This window comes from Triticum urartu, chromosome 3, assembly GCF_003073215.2.
Source record: "Triticum urartu cultivar G1812 chromosome 3, Tu2.1, whole genome shotgun sequence".
In the NCBI taxonomy this organism is placed as follows: domain Eukaryota; kingdom Viridiplantae; phylum Streptophyta; class Magnoliopsida; order Poales; family Poaceae; genus Triticum; species Triticum urartu.
Window position 1 is genome coordinate 21407162 of NC_053024.1, and position 16932 is coordinate 21424093.

The 16932-nt window shown below is 43.3% G+C and overlaps 2 protein-coding genes and 1 long non-coding RNA gene across 4 annotated transcripts; 2 read left to right on the forward strand and 1 right to left on the reverse strand.

The window, feature by feature from the left end:
• Nucleotides 1-3519: 3519 nt before the first annotated feature.
• LOC125542472 (L-Ala-D/L-amino acid epimerase-like) lies at nt 3520-6990 on the reverse strand. 2 transcript variants are annotated; one of them, XM_048705518.1, is made up of 7 exons: nt 6360-6987; nt 5604-5714; nt 5297-5513; nt 4857-5190; nt 4631-4692; nt 4184-4260; nt 3520-3866 (listed from the first exon to the last, which is right to left on the reverse strand). In XM_048705518.1, exons 1-7 carry the CDS (start codon nt 6900-6902, stop codon nt 3861-3863), a joined length of 1350 nt encoding a protein of 449 aa, XP_048561475.1. In that variant the 5' UTR covers nt 6903-6987; the 3' UTR covers nt 3520-3860. The 2 variants fall into 2 exon arrangements, with proteins under 2 accessions (XP_048561475.1, XP_048561473.1); XM_048705516.1 differs by lacking the exon at nt 3520-3866 and having other exon boundaries at nt 3891-4260; nt 6360-6990.
• Nucleotides 6991-13071: 6081 nt separating this feature from the next.
• Nucleotides 13072-15594, forward strand: LOC125546531. Its single transcript, XM_048710761.1, has 4 exons — nt 13072-13569; nt 13684-13767; nt 15130-15517; nt 15578-15594. Exons 1-4 carry the CDS (start codon nt 13441-13443, stop codon nt 15592-15594), a joined length of 618 nt encoding a protein of 205 aa, XP_048566718.1. The 5' UTR covers nt 13072-13440.
• Nucleotides 15595-15614: 20 nt separating this feature from the next.
• LOC125547733 lies at nt 15615-16390 on the forward strand. Its single transcript, XR_007300741.1, has 3 exons — nt 15615-15674; nt 15888-15940; nt 16042-16390. It is a non-coding gene; the product is annotated as an uncharacterized LOC125547733 (long non-coding RNA).
• Nucleotides 16391-16932: the final 542 nt, after the last annotated feature.

Genomic DNA, 16932 nt, shown 5'->3' on the forward strand with positions numbered 1-16932 from the left:
GGGGAGATTTCAATATTCTTAGATATCAGCAGGAAAAAAATGACCGGTTTGACACTAGGTGGCCATTCCTCTTCAATGTTGTTATTGACAGCCTGGACCTGCGGGAACTCACCATGTCTGGTCGTCAGTATACCTGGGCCAATAACCGGGTAAATACAACTTTTGAAAAACTTGACCGGGTTCTCGTTACCACCGACTGGGAATATAAATATCCCCTAGCCTCGGTACGGGCCCTAGAAAGAATTGAGTCCTTATCGGATCACGCTCCATTGTTAACCGATTTTGGATAGACAGCTCTTTAAGAAAGGCCGATTTAAATTGCGACTATCTACCTTAATTGATACTCTTGATAAAATTGCGGAGGTGCGGCCTCTTTCTGCTGAGGAGATTGAGCAAAAAAGCAATTTCAATGAGCAGATTGCTCGCCTATTACGCGAGCAGGAGATTAAATGGTACCAACGTTGCAAGGCGGACTCGCTCGTTCTAGGTGATGATAATACAAAATACTTTCAAATGCTCGCCAATGATAGACATAGAAAGAAACGTATATTAGCTCTAGATCAGGATGAGGGCCGCATCGAGGGGGACGTACATCTCAGAAGCTTTATTACTAAGTATTACAAAGAACTTTTTGGCCCGTCAACTGATACATCTCTTGAGATGGACGAGTCTATTACTCATGACATCCCTCAAGTTTCAGAAGCGGAAAATGAATTCCTAACCTCCCCATTCTCCGAGGAGGAAATTCGAACCGCGATGTTTCAGATGGAACACAACAAGGCTCCAGGTCCGGATGGTTTTCCTGTGGAGTTTTATCAATGTTTCTGGGATATGATCAAGTCGGACCTGGTTCGGTTGTTTAATGAACTAAATGCTGAGGACCTTGACATTTCCCGTTTAAACTATGGGGAAATCATCCTTTTACCTAAGACTAAGGAGGCTAGTTGCATTCAACAATATAGACCGATTTGTCTCCTAAACGTAAGCTTTAATTATTTTTACTAAAGTTGCAACTAATCGGTTGAACGGGGTGGCTGACCATGTGGTCAAACCCACCCAAACAACATTTTTGCAAGGACGCAACATACTAGATGGAGTTGTTGTACTGCATGAAACTATACATGAGCTTCACCGTAAAAAGTTGCATGGAGTTATCCTTAAAATAGACTTTGAAAAAGCCTATGATAAAGTTAAATGGCCCTTTCTGTTGCAAACCTTGCGTATGAAGGGGTTTTCGCAAAAATGGTGTCGTTGGGTAGAGAGTTTTGTGTCCGAAGGGAGCGTGGCCATCAAGGTTAATGACGATGTTGGCAACTACTTTCAGACCAGGAAGGGGCTTCGCCAAGGGGACCCCGCATCTCCTATTTTATTTAACACTGTAGCCCATAAGTCAGAGGTGTTATTCCTCATCTAGCAGAAGAAGGCTTATCTATTCTACAATATGCGGATGACACAATTTTTTTCATGGATCATGATCTAGAGAAAGCAAGAAACCTCAATGTGTTCTTAAGAAACTTTCTGGTCTCAAAATTAATTTTCATAAGAGTGAACTTTTTTGCTTCGAAGATGCTGCAGAATCTGCACCTGAGTATGCTGACATTTTTGGCTGCCAACTCGGGCAATTCCCAATTCGGTATCTAGGGATACTCATTCACTATCGGCGCTTAACTATAGCTGAGTGGAAGTATGTGGAAGAGAGACTTGAGAAACGTCTAGCCAATTGGAAGTCCAAACTCTTGTCTTATGGAGGTCGGTTAATTTTGATTAATTCTGTCCTCAGTAATATGGTGTTATACATGCTGTCATTCTTCCACCTACCTAAAGGGGTTCTTCAGCGCTTAGATTACTTCAGATCCAGATTTTTCAGGCAAAGTGATAATGAAACCAAGAAATATCGACTGGCTAGGTGGAATGTATTATGTCGACCTAAAAGTCAAGGGGGACTTGGAATCCAAGACCTTGAGATTAAAAACATTGCTCTACTCAGCAAATGGGTGTACAAACTACTCACTGAGAATGGAGTTTGGCAGGAGATCATTCGTAACAAGTACGTCGGATCCAAAGCCATTTCTCAAGTTTATTGGAGACCTGACGATTCACATTTTTGGAGTGGGGTGATGAAGGCTAAGGAATTCTTTTCCAATTTGGTACTTTCTTGGTTAGAGACGGATCGCAGGTCCGATTCTGGGAGGACACCTGGCTAGGTAACACCCCTCTCAATGTGCAATACCCCAACTTGTACAAGACTGTCAGGCATAAATTTGTCACGATCAAACAAGTTTTGGGACAAGAAAACTCGGATATTTATTTCCGCAGCGATCTTTTAGGACCTCGCCTGGCAGCATGGAATGAATTACTCATACGACTAGAGGTCATTCAGCTGTCAGGTGAATCGGACATTTTCGGACGGAGATTGCATCAGAATGGCAAGTTTTCAGTCAAGTCCATGTATGATGCACTGGTTCATAGCGAGGTTCCGGTTGATAACAGGAAATTGTGGAAGCTCAAAATACCTCTGAGAGTGAGGATATTCCTCTGGTTTCTAAATAAAGGGGTCATCTTAACTAGAGATAATTTGGCACGACGCAACTGGCAGGGTAGCACAAAATGTGTCTTCTGCCAACATGACGAGTCTATTAGACACTTATTTTTTGAGTGTAAGTTTGCTCGGTCTGTTTGGGCCATAGTTCACATTGCTTCAAATCTATACCCCACGAAGTGCACGTAATATGTTTGGCAACTGGTTGAGGGGAATTCAAAAACAATTTTCTGCACACATTCTTGTGGGGGTAGCTGCCTTATACTGGGCATTGTGACTTACCAGGAATGATGTGGTTTTTAATAATAAATGTGTTTCATCTCCTATGCAGCTTATTCATATATGTACGCGATGGCTCAGGCTGGAGGACAGAGACCTTTTTATGATGGCGTCTATGCGGCTGTAGCGTTCGGCCAGGGAGGCTTTCTACCTCCATGGATGGCGGTGTGATCTTCGGATAGGATCGGCCACGTCATAGGCTGGATTTATGTTTCTTTTTAGCGCTCTTTCTTTTTTTGTTGCTTTTCGGACCTTGGATTTATTGGCTGTGTGCATCTGATTATGCAGAGGCCGGGTGTTCTTTTGGTGCGACTATATCACCTCGATATCTCAATTAAATGAAATGCCTTTTATCAAAAAACAGTTTCCTCTAAGCAAATCACCTCTCACGCATCGAAACGAGACGCTCGTAGCCTCTGATACTGACAACAATGCTGTCAAGCAAATTTGGACATGATTTTTCTTCACCAAGAGTTTTTTTTAGCAAAAGAGAGGCCATCCTCTTCGATTTCATTTATAGAAATCACACAATCTTCAATTTAGCAAAAGAGAGGTCTGATCTTTAGCAAGAGCTAATCCCCTCCCACCCTTCAAAACGAGATGCTCGTAGCCTCGTCCACAAAATCTTCTCTTTCACTGATGCACAAATGCCGCAGAATTCGACGATAGACGCCTCAGAAACATGGAAATGCACAGTAAACTTTGCTAGCTCAAAGAAGGGCAGTCTCATTTATTCCAGAAAAATACAAAGGAGAACACTGAGGGAACAGTTACTGCTTGTACTACACTACAGCAACAATGCCAGCCGAGCTGGCCTTCTGAACGTATCTATCTACAGCCTGATCAAATATCATAGGCCTCACAGGACTTACAGCAGTACATAAACAGGAGCTTTACCGCTATATATGGCTTACAATTGATTGTGTTACATTTCAGTTCCACATGATTGTCGTCGGGTGTGATAACTTCTACACTCTATACTGAATGAGCTGATATGCTTTATAAAGTTCCTCCAGGAGGATAAGGCGGGCGTTAACCATCTTCATTTCTGAAAAAAAAAATCACACGTATGCGTGTTTAGACGTAGTACCAATAATAAGATTAAAGAACACCTTACTTTCAATCGGCAACTCTTATGCATATTTTCATTTTGAAGGACAAAGTCCCTGTTGCCAGATCATCTGTAATACTAGGTGGGAGGCCATGTAAAGGTATCTGACAGGCAAATTTAAGTAATTAAGTTTACTGCATCTCTAGACAATGTATGCAACTGGCTATATTTTTAAGTGACCACAGTATTTTGAATGTTGAGAAGTACAAAACATATATTCAGGAATTTCGGTTACTGAGTTAGCTATGACATACCCATCCATTGTTGTTGTCCAAATGAAGGAAACCGCCATGGCCTCGAGCATTCTTAAACTTGTAGACAGGTCCAGAAGCTGATAATAGAAGTCGAGTAAGACAGTAAGTACAGGCCAGAGAGCAGAGTAAATAATCTGATTTTATTGATTTATTACTCTGAAGATCCATAGCATAGCTTGCGAAGAACAGAACAAATAGATTTTGAACAAACATGAATAGAGCTATATTTTGCTTTGAGATGTCAGCACATAAGCATTGGAATGCCAGCTTAATAATACATAGTAGCAATAAACAACTGACAGGTAACAGCATATTTTTCACAATATGGACTGAAACATCTGTGCCATTACATGAAAACAAGCTGAAATTATAACTGTAGTATACATGAATAAAGTAACACATTTACAAAAGGAAATTGCATATGTACATGATTTTTTCTAAGAATACCTTCATAGCCACCGTACACTGGATCTTCAGACAATAAAAGAGGTGTGTCCAGGTCAATAAAACTGCAACCACAAAGGAAGAAGAACCATTTAAGCACCTGGTCTGACAGCCATCATTTCTAGTTTGAACTCCATGCCATCATTTCAATTTTGAACTAAAATCACGACACTTATTATGGAACTGAGGGAGTAATACTTTTTGCAGGGAATTTTCACAATTAACCAACCTGAAACAACCAAGCCCAGCGGCCAGATGACCAGCAAAGCCCATGGCAATCCTAGTCTCGACCATACCACCGATCATAAGTGCAATACCAGCTTTTCTTGCAGCATCAATTACTTCGAGGGCTCCAAGAACCCCCAACTTTGCCAGTTTGATGTTAATAACATGAGCAAGATTTCCATGTATAATTTTCTGAGCATCATGTAAACCACGACAGCTTTCATCAGCAGCAACAGCAACTCTGTATTTCTCCATAGCAGCAATGCTAACATCACGGAGACCTTCCCAGTCATCTCTATGAACTGGTTGCTCAAAGAGTACAGGAGTCACTCCCATTTCTGAAACCAATGAAATAAATAAGTTATAGTACTAAAAACACCATACAACATCACACTGACTGAGATATTAAATAGTGAAAAGATTGAACATAGTGAGAGTACAAACCGTTCAGTCTGTCAAGAACTTCAATTGCTTGGTTTGCTGTGTACCCTTCATTTGCATCCAAGATAAATGAGCAGTCCGGATGGACTAGCCGTATAGCCTTCAGAACTTCTATGTCCGAGTTCAAGTTTTTCCCTACTTTGAGCTTCAGAGTTTGAAACCCTTGTCCTCGATATTTTGCAGCCAATTGAGCAGCTTCATTTGGGGTCACAATTGGAATCTAAATTCAGAAAGAGATGAACTTAGCAATTTTGATTAAGCAAACATAAGCATGCTCAACCCACTGCAGAGGATACTTCGATAACCATACTGTGATGTCTGTTGTCACGGTGTTTGATGCTCCCCCAAATAATCTCCACAAGGGTATGCGGATGCTGTTAGCTACCGCGTCAATCACTGCCATCTCCACTCCTGCTCTGGCCTTTGTTGGAGAAAAGAACAAGCAAATACACATCAGAGGAAGATTCTCTTGTCCAAACAATTTTGGTATCTTTATTGAAAAAAAAACACTTTTGGTATCAGTGGGAGAAATACTGAGAACCAGATAATATATCTGACTAATTTCCAAGAGAAGAAATTAAAGCAGTTGTATCTGGGCTAAAAGGATCAGAATCTAAGAACTGAGAACCAACTTTCCCTTGAAGGTAGGACTTGTCTGATTTTGGATGTATTTCTTTGTTACTCCTTGCTTTTGTTGAGAGTCCCTTAATTACTACTCCCTCCGTAGTGATCTAAACGCTCTTATATTTGTTTACAGAGGGACTATTTATTTAGGGTAAAATTTCTCTATGCAGTTATCATTCATTTTGGGCATGAGCCAGTGGTCAACATCCTCAATCGCTCCAGAGCCATAAAAGGCGATCTCCATCTACATCAAGGCCTAGCACCCCAAAACCAATTCCCCATCCTTCCATCAACATCCTCTAAAAGAACTAACTTCTAAACTCTGAAGTCTGTCTTGTGGAGCAGAATTCCTCAAACTGTCAAATTCCAAAATTGTACCGAAAACTGAACCAAAATTGCTTGCCAAGAGTATGAAGACAAACAGGTGTGGTGGATGTCTCACCGATGCGAAGGCGTGTCCGGGGAGCGCATCGGCGACGTCCTGGAGCACGGCGCCGAGGGGCGCGCTCCGTGCGGCCACGAGCGCGGCGCAGGCGCGTCCGACGGCGGCGAGCGCGGCGGGCTGGTCCTCGGCGGTGACGGAGGGGAGCACGGGGGCCTCGCCCCAGCCGACGGCGCCGCTGGAGAGCTCGACCCGCACGGCGACGTTGGAGACGGCGTCGAGGCGCGAGGAGGCGATGGTGAAGGGCGCGGCGAGCGGCACGTTGAGCGGGCGCGCCTCGGCCGCCGCCAGGTCCACCGAGAAGGTCTCCTTGAGGGCGTCGAAGCCGAACGCCTCCATCGGCTGCTGCTGCTGCTGCTGCGGGGTCGGAGGGGATTGGGACGGCGACGGCGAGATGGCGCGGAGGCGGGTGGCTCTCTGGCGGCCGGCGCCGGCGTGGGTGGCTCGAGGGGTGGGGTTGAGGAGGGGCCTCGGGCTGGGAGGCTTCTGGGCGAAGCGGAGAGGGGATGAGGAGGATGTGGCGGAGGAGATGGAGCCGTCCATGGCCGGCAGCGCTGGGAAGCGGTGGCTCGGACGACGCTGACGAGCGATCGAGATTCGCGGGAGGCCGGCCGGGGAGGAGCTGCCGGCCGCTTTCTATATAGGCTTACAGAGTGGTTGGCGCAGTGACCACTGACAACGTGGGGCCGCGTCGTCAGTGGCACGCCGGTGCCGTCGCGGTTATCCCCACTGCTCCTCCGTGACGGAGAGGAGAAGCTGGAGGTGGCGGAGCAGTGCACGGGAGCGGGCCCACACGTCAGCCGATCCGGCTGTGTGTCGAGTGCCAGCTGGGCACGGAACTGCCGGGTGTCGCGACGCTCGGGGCGTGGCTGCATGCGGCGGTGGGGCCCACACGCAGCGGGGCAGGGAGGCTGTTGATGCCGTCGAGGAGCGGCGGAGCGCTCGGTGGCGTGGGGGGCGGGAACGCCGGGCGGTCGCCGCGGCGGTGGCCATCACGTGGGGAAAAGAAGTCCGTCCGTCTGGGGGACCCACGGTGACGGTGCATGCGCGTTCGGCGGACTGTTTGTTTCGTCGCGAGGATCGTCCTCGTGATGAGCACATTGAGCACATGGCATGGGCCCTCGTACTACTGGCACTCGTACGTGATGAAGACCGCTGGGCTCTTCGGTGCCAAGCCCGTACCCATTGTCTCAAAAAAAGAAGTAATTACTTTTTTTGTTCATAGTTAATGATTGATTCTCGCCATCATTTGGAGCACCGCGATCTGCCCCTTGCGGCCTCCAAGGAGGCACCACTTTTGTATGGATCTACTTGTTGATGATAAGCTTGCACTATAGTAGTAGTACTATGTGTACGAAAACAACATCCAACATACACTACAAGAAAATGTAGTATTAGCGACCACACCTATTGTTACCAAGCATTTTGATGCCTATAGATATACTAATTGCAATCAGTTTAGTACAAACTCGGTTACTATAGTCAGCTGTCACGAATGGGTACTATTCAATCATGTGAGTACTTATAGCAACCAGGGAGGAAATTGAAAAAAAGCCAATCGGCTCCGCTCCAGGGCATCCATCCATCCCCACGCTCGAAGAAAACAGAGGCGAGGCAGAGCTCTTTCCTGGCGGCGGCCGACGGCAAGGCGACTCGCCCCAAATCCCCAAATCAAATCGTCCCTGGCGGCGGCCGACGGCCACGGCGGGTCCTTGCGGAGGGGGCGGCAGAAGGCGGAGGGCCCGTTCCTTCCGGCGGAGGGGGCGGCGGAAGGCGGAGGGCGCGTTCCTTGCGGCAGCGGCGGTCGTGTCCCTTGCGGCGGTGGTGGCAGCGCGGCTGCGTGGGGGAGGGGACGCAGGAGCGGCCGCGATAGCAGACAGGCGCCCGCCGCGTGGTCAACGTACCTAGGCTGCTGCAATAGGCACCTAGGGTTCCTTCTTCCCCAACCAGCTCTGAAGGAGACGCCCAAGCTCGCAAGATCTCGCTCTCACAGGCTTCAACCCGTAAGAATGATCTCCCCTTTGTCCTTGCCTCCTTCCCAGTGTCTCTCCATTAATTTGCTTGGAGTACTTGATGGCTAAATCATGCACTTCAAGTGTTTGTGGAAATGTGGAAGTAAAATATACATGTAGCATTTACTTTGTAATTTGAAAACTGGCTTGGCCTATGATGTAGAGTTCGGTTTTGTGATTTGAATATAATGTTTATAGCATTAGGACTTGTAGTATAATGTTTTCCAAGGATATACTGTTCTATGAAGGCTGTCTTTGTATAATGTTGCAGTAGAATGTTTGAAGACTGTCCTTGTATACAATTCTAGTACAACATTATACAGTTCCTTGGACTGTTGCTGCTGTGATATTATATTCTAGTACAACATTATACAGTTCCTTGTATATTGTAGGTAATGTGGTTATGTTGTTATATTTTACATTTCTAGTACTATTTTGGTTCACTTGTAGAGTGCTTGTGCAGGAAAAGATAGAGTATGGATAAGAGTTGGATGAGGTTGCCTGATAGGTTTTCAAGCGATTACGTTTCAGGGGTGAATGCATTCATTGATTTTGCTTGTCAACATAACAACGGCAATGATAAGATGCGTTGCCCTTGTGAAACTTGTATGAATATAAGTCAGCAGAGTGTTAGTCAAGTTCGAACCCATTTGTTATTGTATGGTATACAAACTTCGTACACAAAATGGGTATTCCATGGAGAACAAGTTAGCAATGATGAAGACCAAGTTGATGAGTCACTTGAAGATGAGGAAGATGTTGATGATTTTGATGGATTTGATATGGTCCAAGATCTGCTAGGAGATATCCATAGAGCCACGTTTGGGGTTGACGAGCAAGATAACCATAATCCTGCTGGAGGTAGCATTCCGGAGCCCAATGAGTCATCAACCAGATTTGACGGCTTGCTCAGAAGTGCACAACGTGAGCTGTACCCGGGCTGCAAAGGTCACTCGGTGCTATCCTTTGTTTTAAAGCTGGTACGCCTCAAAGATCTTAACCATTGGAGCAAAAAATCTTTTGACATGTTACTCAAGCTTCAGAAGGAGGCTTTGCCAGCCGGTAACTCGCTTCCAGCCACGTAATACGAAGCAAAGAAGATGCTGAGAGATCTAGGGCTAGGTTATGAAAGTATTGATGCTTGCAAAAATGATTGTGTTCTATTCTGGAAGGAGCATGAGGACAAGGACGAGTGCCCAGTTTGCAAGGAATCGAGGTGGAAGACACAAAAGGGCAAGGGGAAGCGAGTACCTCAGAAAGTGTTGCGCTACTTTCCCTTAATCCCTAGATTACAACGGCTGTTCATGAACAAGGAAATAGCGTCAGATTTGCGTTATCATAGGGATAAGAGAGTTGTCGAACCAAATGTGTTGAGGGGTCCTCTGGATGGCGATGCTTGGAAACATATGGATAAGAAATATCCCTGGCTGGATGAAGACCCTCGCCATTTGCGGCTCGGGGTTGGCACCGATGGTTTCAATCCATTTGGAATTATGAGTAGCTCATATAGTGTGTGGCCTGTCATTGTAGTTGTGTATAACTTGCCTCCATGGAGAAGCATGAAAGAGCCCTTCCTGCTCATGACATTATTGATCCCTGGGAAGAAGTCACCAGGAAGGGACATTGATGTGTATTTGAGGCCACTGGTAGAAGAACTAAAGCAATTATTTAATCCAAGAGTTGTTACTTTCGACGCTGTTGAAGGAGGTACTTTCAATATGCGTGCAGTATTGCTATGGACTATTCACGACCTTCCAGCACTAGCTTCAGTATTTGGGTATTCTACAATGGGCTACAAGGCATGCCCTGTTTGCCTAGATGGAACCTATTCGCAACCACTTCGAAGCAAAATTGGTTTCTTAGGTCATAGGAGGTACTTGCCTATTCGCCATAGGTGGCGCAAAAGTAAGGCCTTCAATGGTAAGAATGAGAAAGCGTTGCCACCAAAACAACTATCCGGGAAAGGCATTTTTGAATTGCTGCAGAAGTTAGATCATCTCCAGGGCTTCAAATACGGAAAACATCCTGGAAATAAGAAAAGGAAGGCATCTTCAAAGGACATGCCAGGGAAAAATTTCACAAAGATGAGCATCTTGTTTGAGCTACCATATTGGAAGGATCTGAAATTGCCACACAATCTTGATGTCATGCACATTGAAAAGAACATTTGTGAGAGCTTATTTGTGACTTTATTAAACATAGATGGCAAGTCCAAGGACACACTTAAGGCCCGCAAGGACTTAGAAGACATGAATATCAGAGCAGATCTACACTTGAATGATACGGGAAGTAGCATAGAAAAGCATCATGCATGGTATACATTAACCAGAGATGAGAAACTTGAGTTTCTGCAATTCCTAGAATCTATTTGCTTCCCAGATGGATTTGCTGCAAATATATCAAAAGGTATAAGTAAAGATGGGAAAATAACTGGGCTGAAGACACACGACTACCATATTCTTCTTCAGAGAATACTCCCGATTGGAATGCGAGGATTTCTGCACAAAGATATCTGTGATGCACTTCTGCAGCTTGGTAGTTTTTTCTGCCAATTATGCTCCAAGACATTGAAGCTGGATATCTTGGATAAGTTGGAACAACAAATAGTAATTGTATTGTGCAAACTAGAAATGATTCTCCCACCTGCATTCTTTGATATTAGCGTGCACTTAGCAGTGCATCTACCACAGCAAGCAAGACTTGGAGGTCCTGTACAATACAGATGGATGTTCTTCATTGAAAGGTAGCGTGTTTTTCATCACATTAGTCCTTCCACCCTTCTACAGTTCTATTAGTGTGTAGAAATGTGTTGTAGTAAGAAAATTTGGGCTGCAGGTTCCTTGGTACTTTGAAAGGCATGGTGAGCAATAGGGCACACCCAGAGGGTTCAATTGCTGAAGCTTATGTTATGAAGGAGTGCTCAACATTCTGCTCCATGTATCTACATGGAATTGAGACAAGGTTCAATAGACAAGAGCGGAATTTTGATGGGGAGAGACAACCACTTGATCGTTTCTCGGTATTCTCAACTAGTTTCCGTGCTTTTGGCCATAGGGATGACCTTATGTTAACACAAGATCAGTATGATTCTCTGTCTTGGTATGTGCTAAATAATTGTGAGGAACTACAAGAATACCTATAGTAAGTATACATGTTATAAACTTTAAGTTATAATTATACATCCTCAACTAGTTAGAAACTCATCCCTCGACATTTCTTTCTAGTGAGCATGAGGATGCCCTACTGGCTGAAGGTGCGGATAATATTGAAAATAGGCAACGTGAACAGTTTGGTTCATGGCTGCGCCAAAGAGTAAGTCCATGCTATTACTTGAGTTAACTTGCAATGGCTTCGCCAATCATGCTACACCAATCCAGGCAATGGCTTCCATGAGTTAACTTGCATTACTTGTGGAATTTAGGTGATCAATCTGCGCAACCAAGGAGCATCCCTAGTGTCTGACTGTTTGTATGCATTGGCAATTGGACCGCATAAGAGAGTACACAAATTCTCAGGATGCATTGTTGGTGGTGTTAGATTCTTGACAAAGGAGCGTGAAGATGGTCGTAAAAGTCAGAATAGTGGTGTGTGCACAGAGGGCCAACATAAGGGGCAAAATATCACATATTATGGTATTCTTAAAAATATATATGTCGTGGATTACCCCAATGATCGACATGGTTGCTTTATTTGAGTGTGAATGGTATGATTTAGAGAGTAACAAGCCTGTGAGGATCGATGACGACTTTGTTAGTGTTAATATAGGAAGCAAGTGGTACCAAGATGACTCCTTTGTACTGGCTAGTCAAGTGAGCCAAGTCTTCTATGTACGTGATACAAAATTGAAGGGAGATTGGCTAGTTGTGCAGAAGGCTCCGCATCGCCATCTTTTCGATCCAGAGGTTTGGAATCAAGTCAATGAAGATGATGCTAGCGAAGATATTGCATTTCAAGAGGAGGAAGCTACCAATGTTTCCATCGATGAAACTTTTGAAGGCAATGTCTCGTGTCGACATGATGTTGCACCAGAAATTGTTACTGATCCAAAAGAGTTGGCATCTTTGAAGGAGAGCCATGTCTCTCAGGATAATTTTGAAGAGGAACCAGAGTAGTAGAATAATATGTGTTGTATCGGGTTACATGTCTCCTATTTCAGGTTATGTTAGACTACATGTGTCCCGTTTCAGGTTATATTAGAATAATGGTGTCATGTTTCAGTGTATATCAGACTATATGTATCCTGTTTCAGGTTATTTCGGATTACTATTGATACTTATGATTTATTTCTGTTGCCACAACATATCTAATTACTATGTAACTCGTGGTTTGTTTCTGTTGACGTAGCAAATCTGATTTCCCTATCTTTCTAATATAAACAATCTGGGTATTGTTCCATTCTTTTAATTCTATGGCAGATGGGACCTGGACGAACAGTTCGCCCACCAAGGAATGCCCCACAATCTCAAGGTCAACATTCTGGGAGTACCTCAGCATCAAAATCCAGGAAGGTGCGTGGGATAAATAAGGGAAAGGGCTTGGAGCGTTTGATCAAAAGGGCAGGTCATCCACTAAACTTGACCATCTCCGAAGAGAGAAGACCTATTGGAGAAAATAATGAACTACTTTCCAGAGAGATTGGACTTCTTACACGGTACCATGCACCTATCCAACGTGCCGGGTGGCATAGTCTTACTGAGGATGATAAGGAGCCGTTGTATGAACTTCTAAAGGTATGTAAGATTATCAAACTTTCGAACTTAGAATATGTGTAGTTTTAACTTTGAGTTCTTTCTTCGTAGCTTAAGTTTGATCTTGATTTCACCCAAGATCATATCAAAGGCTGTGTGGATCTGCTATTCTCTTCAAGCTACAAAAGTTTCCGTCACAAGTGTTATGAACATTATGTAAAATCTGGTGATGATGCTAGAAGCAATCCATATCCTCCCCTTATTGATAATAGAGTTGGAGACTGGATTTGGCTCTGTGATCATTTTGAAACAGAAGAATTTAAGGTATGGTAGTCTTTGAATGGATGTCAACAGTTTTGCATCTATCTTTATCACTCAACCATGCCTTATTTGTTTACAAAATACTACCATATGCAGAAACGGTCCACAATTGGGAAGGCTAACCGCTCAAACCTACCTTATGTTCACAAGAAGGGAACAAAGTCATTTGTAGCGGTTCAACATGAATTAGTAAGTCACTATTACTTATCTTTATCTTGTGTCACAATTGTTGTGAAAGCAGAATATCGAAACTTGTAGCTATCTTATATTCATGTCTTTTGACTTTGAATCTTGTATTATCAGAATTGTGGCGATATCAGACTATACAAGGAGTGTTACTCTAGTGATAAGAAGGGATGGGCATCAGAAGATGCCAGGAATAAACATGTAAGTACCATGTAACAAATTAATTCCTGTTGAGAGAGATTAAGCAATGAGAATACTTAGATACAAATGAGAACTAGAGAGCAAGAAATGGGAGAAATGACCACTAAAACAGACAAAAAATAATAGCTAGAGCTTTAACCGTGCTTGAAACTGTTTCACCATGTGCATGACATAGGTACAAACTTTGAAGTGCCCTGTTTTCTCATGACCTATAGTAGATGATGCACTATTATTAGGGAGATGTGCATGAAATCTCCCTGACTCAGCAAAGTAAAATACTTAGTATTTCTGTTTAACTTATGCTGGTCACATTTTCTAAAACTCAAACCATAAAGAAATTCAAAAAGGTCATTCAACTCAAACCATAAAGAAGTTCCAGGTGTAAATATTTCTGTCAGCTGAGCTATGCCTTTCTTTGCATAATTTTCTGCAAACAGCATACTGAAAAAATTAATGGAACTGTTTCCTAATTCTACGAACATGAAAACAATTAAATGAGCAATAGTAGGGTAGAAATACTTGCCTGTTTAATCCTTGAGTAGATATATATTGTTAGATACTCCAAACATATGTACGTCAGTTTAGAGTTTCATTCATATACGTGTTTGAGTTTTAGGCCGTTTGGTCCTAGAAGTACCAGTGTGTATGAGTCGTGGAGTCTTTGTAATCAGCTATATAAAGGAGAAAAGCTACAGGGAAGCCGTGGCGGAGGGGAAAAAAAGATCAATCTGGCGTGTGTGCATGTCGCAAATTTCGAGCTAGTTTTAGCTGTAGGCCGTCGTGTGTTTTGCTTCTAAACAAATTAGCTTCCGGACGTATTTCGGCCGCTTCGTCCTCGTTGTTCCCGGGCGTGCTGCGTCGTCAAGATCGAAGCTGCGCCAACAGATATAACATCTTCCCGTAAAAAATAAATAGATATAACATCTTTCACATCCCCTGGACTGCAATATTTTGTGTCAGAAAGAAAGAGACCAGGATGCCAGATAGGTGACAGCATATTACAACAATAGAATCTACTGGTATTATGATAATACTGGGATGGATTGTAAATCACCAGAGAGAAAAAGAGGCACTTATCGTGCAACCCAAGAGGTAACTCATCTAAAAACATGTTGCCCATCCAAAACCGGTGCCCGATTCTCCTCCACAGGCTGTTGGGCTTGATGGCCGGACCGGGAATATATGATTTCAATTGCCTGGCAGAGAAGGAACATGATCAAGGTGCTCTGATTTAGGTATTATAGGTTCAAAGTTGTTAGTGTTGCATTATACTAATAGTGAATTTGGGTACTTTTAAATACATCATTATGTTGCTGCAATTAAGAATGTAAATGCCTTTCATTTCTTGTATTATTAATGCAGGAAGAAATGTTGCAGAAGCAAAAGGAACCCATAGAGGAGGGTGAAGTACCTTTAACAGAGCAACAGATTTGCGAGCATGTGCTTGGTAAGGCATATGGTTACATCAGAGGTCGGGGTCATGGACCAAAACCAAATAGAAGGGCTTACTCAAGCGCATCAAGCTCAACTCAGCATGTAGTGGAAGAATTGGCCTCTACAAAGGAGATTGTTGCTACACAACAAACTCAAATTGAGGCTCAACAATCTCAACTTGAAGCTCAACAGAAGAAGACTGATTGGCTACAAAGTGTCGTGTCTAACTTGGTTGGCATTTCACCTCCTATGGACGGCACTACTGCAACAGGGCTAGGTTTCACAACTGAGCGGCCAATGCCATCTGACGGAATAGGTATGCAACACATCAATCTCAACTTATTTTGTCATTTTTATTCACTGAAAATATATGTAGCATATTGCTTTTGTTAAAGCATTCCAATTTCTGACACAGGTTTGCTGATGTCTAACACTGTACAAAGGATGTCAAGTTTTCCAAGATCATTTGCAAGGTAATGTTATTTTTCCCATGCTCTGGTACTTTAGATGATGCCTCCTACACCTGCAGCTTGCTTAGATATAACAGTGTACTTGGTATCAAGATCTTCTAATCACGATAGTTCTTGCTAATAATTCTGTAACGGAAAATGAAGATACTCATCATGAATATATGGACTTACAAATTCCAATGTATAGCTAGTAATACATGTATACATTTTCAACAGTCATTTGAGGCCAGGATATAGACCTACTCCAACTTCTTCTTCTGATGGAAATGGTATGATCAGTTTGCCTCTACTTCAAACAATCAAAACACTATGTGATTTGGCAAATTTCTTCATGATCTTAATCTTGATGGCCCAAATTTGTGAATCACAGGCTCTCTGGTGTCGGATGGAGGGTCTAGGTATTCATGATCAGTGCTACCTTCATTTTATGTTGGTTAGTTGCCTTTGTCTACCATCCTTTTCATTTTTCTACTGACATACACAAAGCAATTATAGATTTGGTGGAAAACCAGTAGCTAACAGCAAGTTGATGATTTTCGAGGATCCTTTATAGATTTCTTGTGTTCTCGGTCGTGGCTGATTGTAGATTTTTGTGGTGAAACTTTGGCTGCTGACATGATGGTATTGTGGTTTAGAGACACCACACCATTATGTCTAGCGTTAAAATGGATACTTTCTTTTTGCGGGTAGAAACAAACAGATTCTACCCAAGTGATCAGTGTATGTGTTAACCTTTAGATTGACTGGATTAAGACTTGAGTCCAGTAGGAAAGTGAAACAAATACGAGTAGATAGCAGAAAATATCTAACGAATGATCTTCAGTGGTGCCATCTCTGACGATTTGGCTGATATTTTTAGGGTTGTGCCACTAGATGAAACTTTGGCTGCAGAAATGGTGGCGTTGTAACCTGAAGAAAATAGCTACATATTTCTATGCCTGTTATCATCCACAAATGAGCTTTCATAACTGAGACTGATAGTAGAAATTAAAAGTAGGTAGGTGGCGCACTTTCCTGTGTATGTGTGTAGTTTTTCTTCCTGTCGATGTTGTTGAGCTTCTGAGCTATGGCAAAGCTGATCAAGTGACTGGCAATTTGGTTTCTCCAGCTTAGTTTGTTGGCATGCTTGCAGTCTTTCTGATGTTTCTCATGTCTGATGTTGTTAATGAGATAACATGTGCTCTGGCCACCATTATATAGGAGATGACCTTGGAGGAGCAGCGGAAAGCAATACTCGAGCTAAAGACCGAGAAGAGAAAAC

Coding starts and splice junctions, on each gene's coding strand:
- LOC125546531 (XM_048710761.1), top strand. CDS start 13,441: ATGCCTTATTTGTTTACAAAATACTACCATATGCAGAAACGGTCCACA. Junction 13,570..13,683: donor TAGCGGTTCAACATGAATTA/GTAAGTCACTAT, acceptor TTGTATTATCAG/AATTGTGGCGATATCAGACT. Junction 13,768..15,129: donor AAGATGCCAGGAATAAACAT/GTAAGTACCATG, acceptor TTATTAATGCAG/GAAGAAATGTTGCAGAAGCA.
- LOC125542472 (XM_048705516.1), bottom strand. CDS start 6,902: ATGGACGGCTCCATCTCCTCCGCCACATCCTCCTCATCCCCTCTCCGC. Junction 5,514..5,603: donor CCGTGACAACAGACATCACA/GTATGGTTATCG, acceptor TTCTGAATTTAG/ATTCCAATTGTGACCCCAAA. Junction 4,261..4,630: donor AGTGTACGGTGGCTATGAAG/GTATTCTTAGAA, acceptor TTCTATTATCAG/CTTCTGGACCTGTCTACAAG.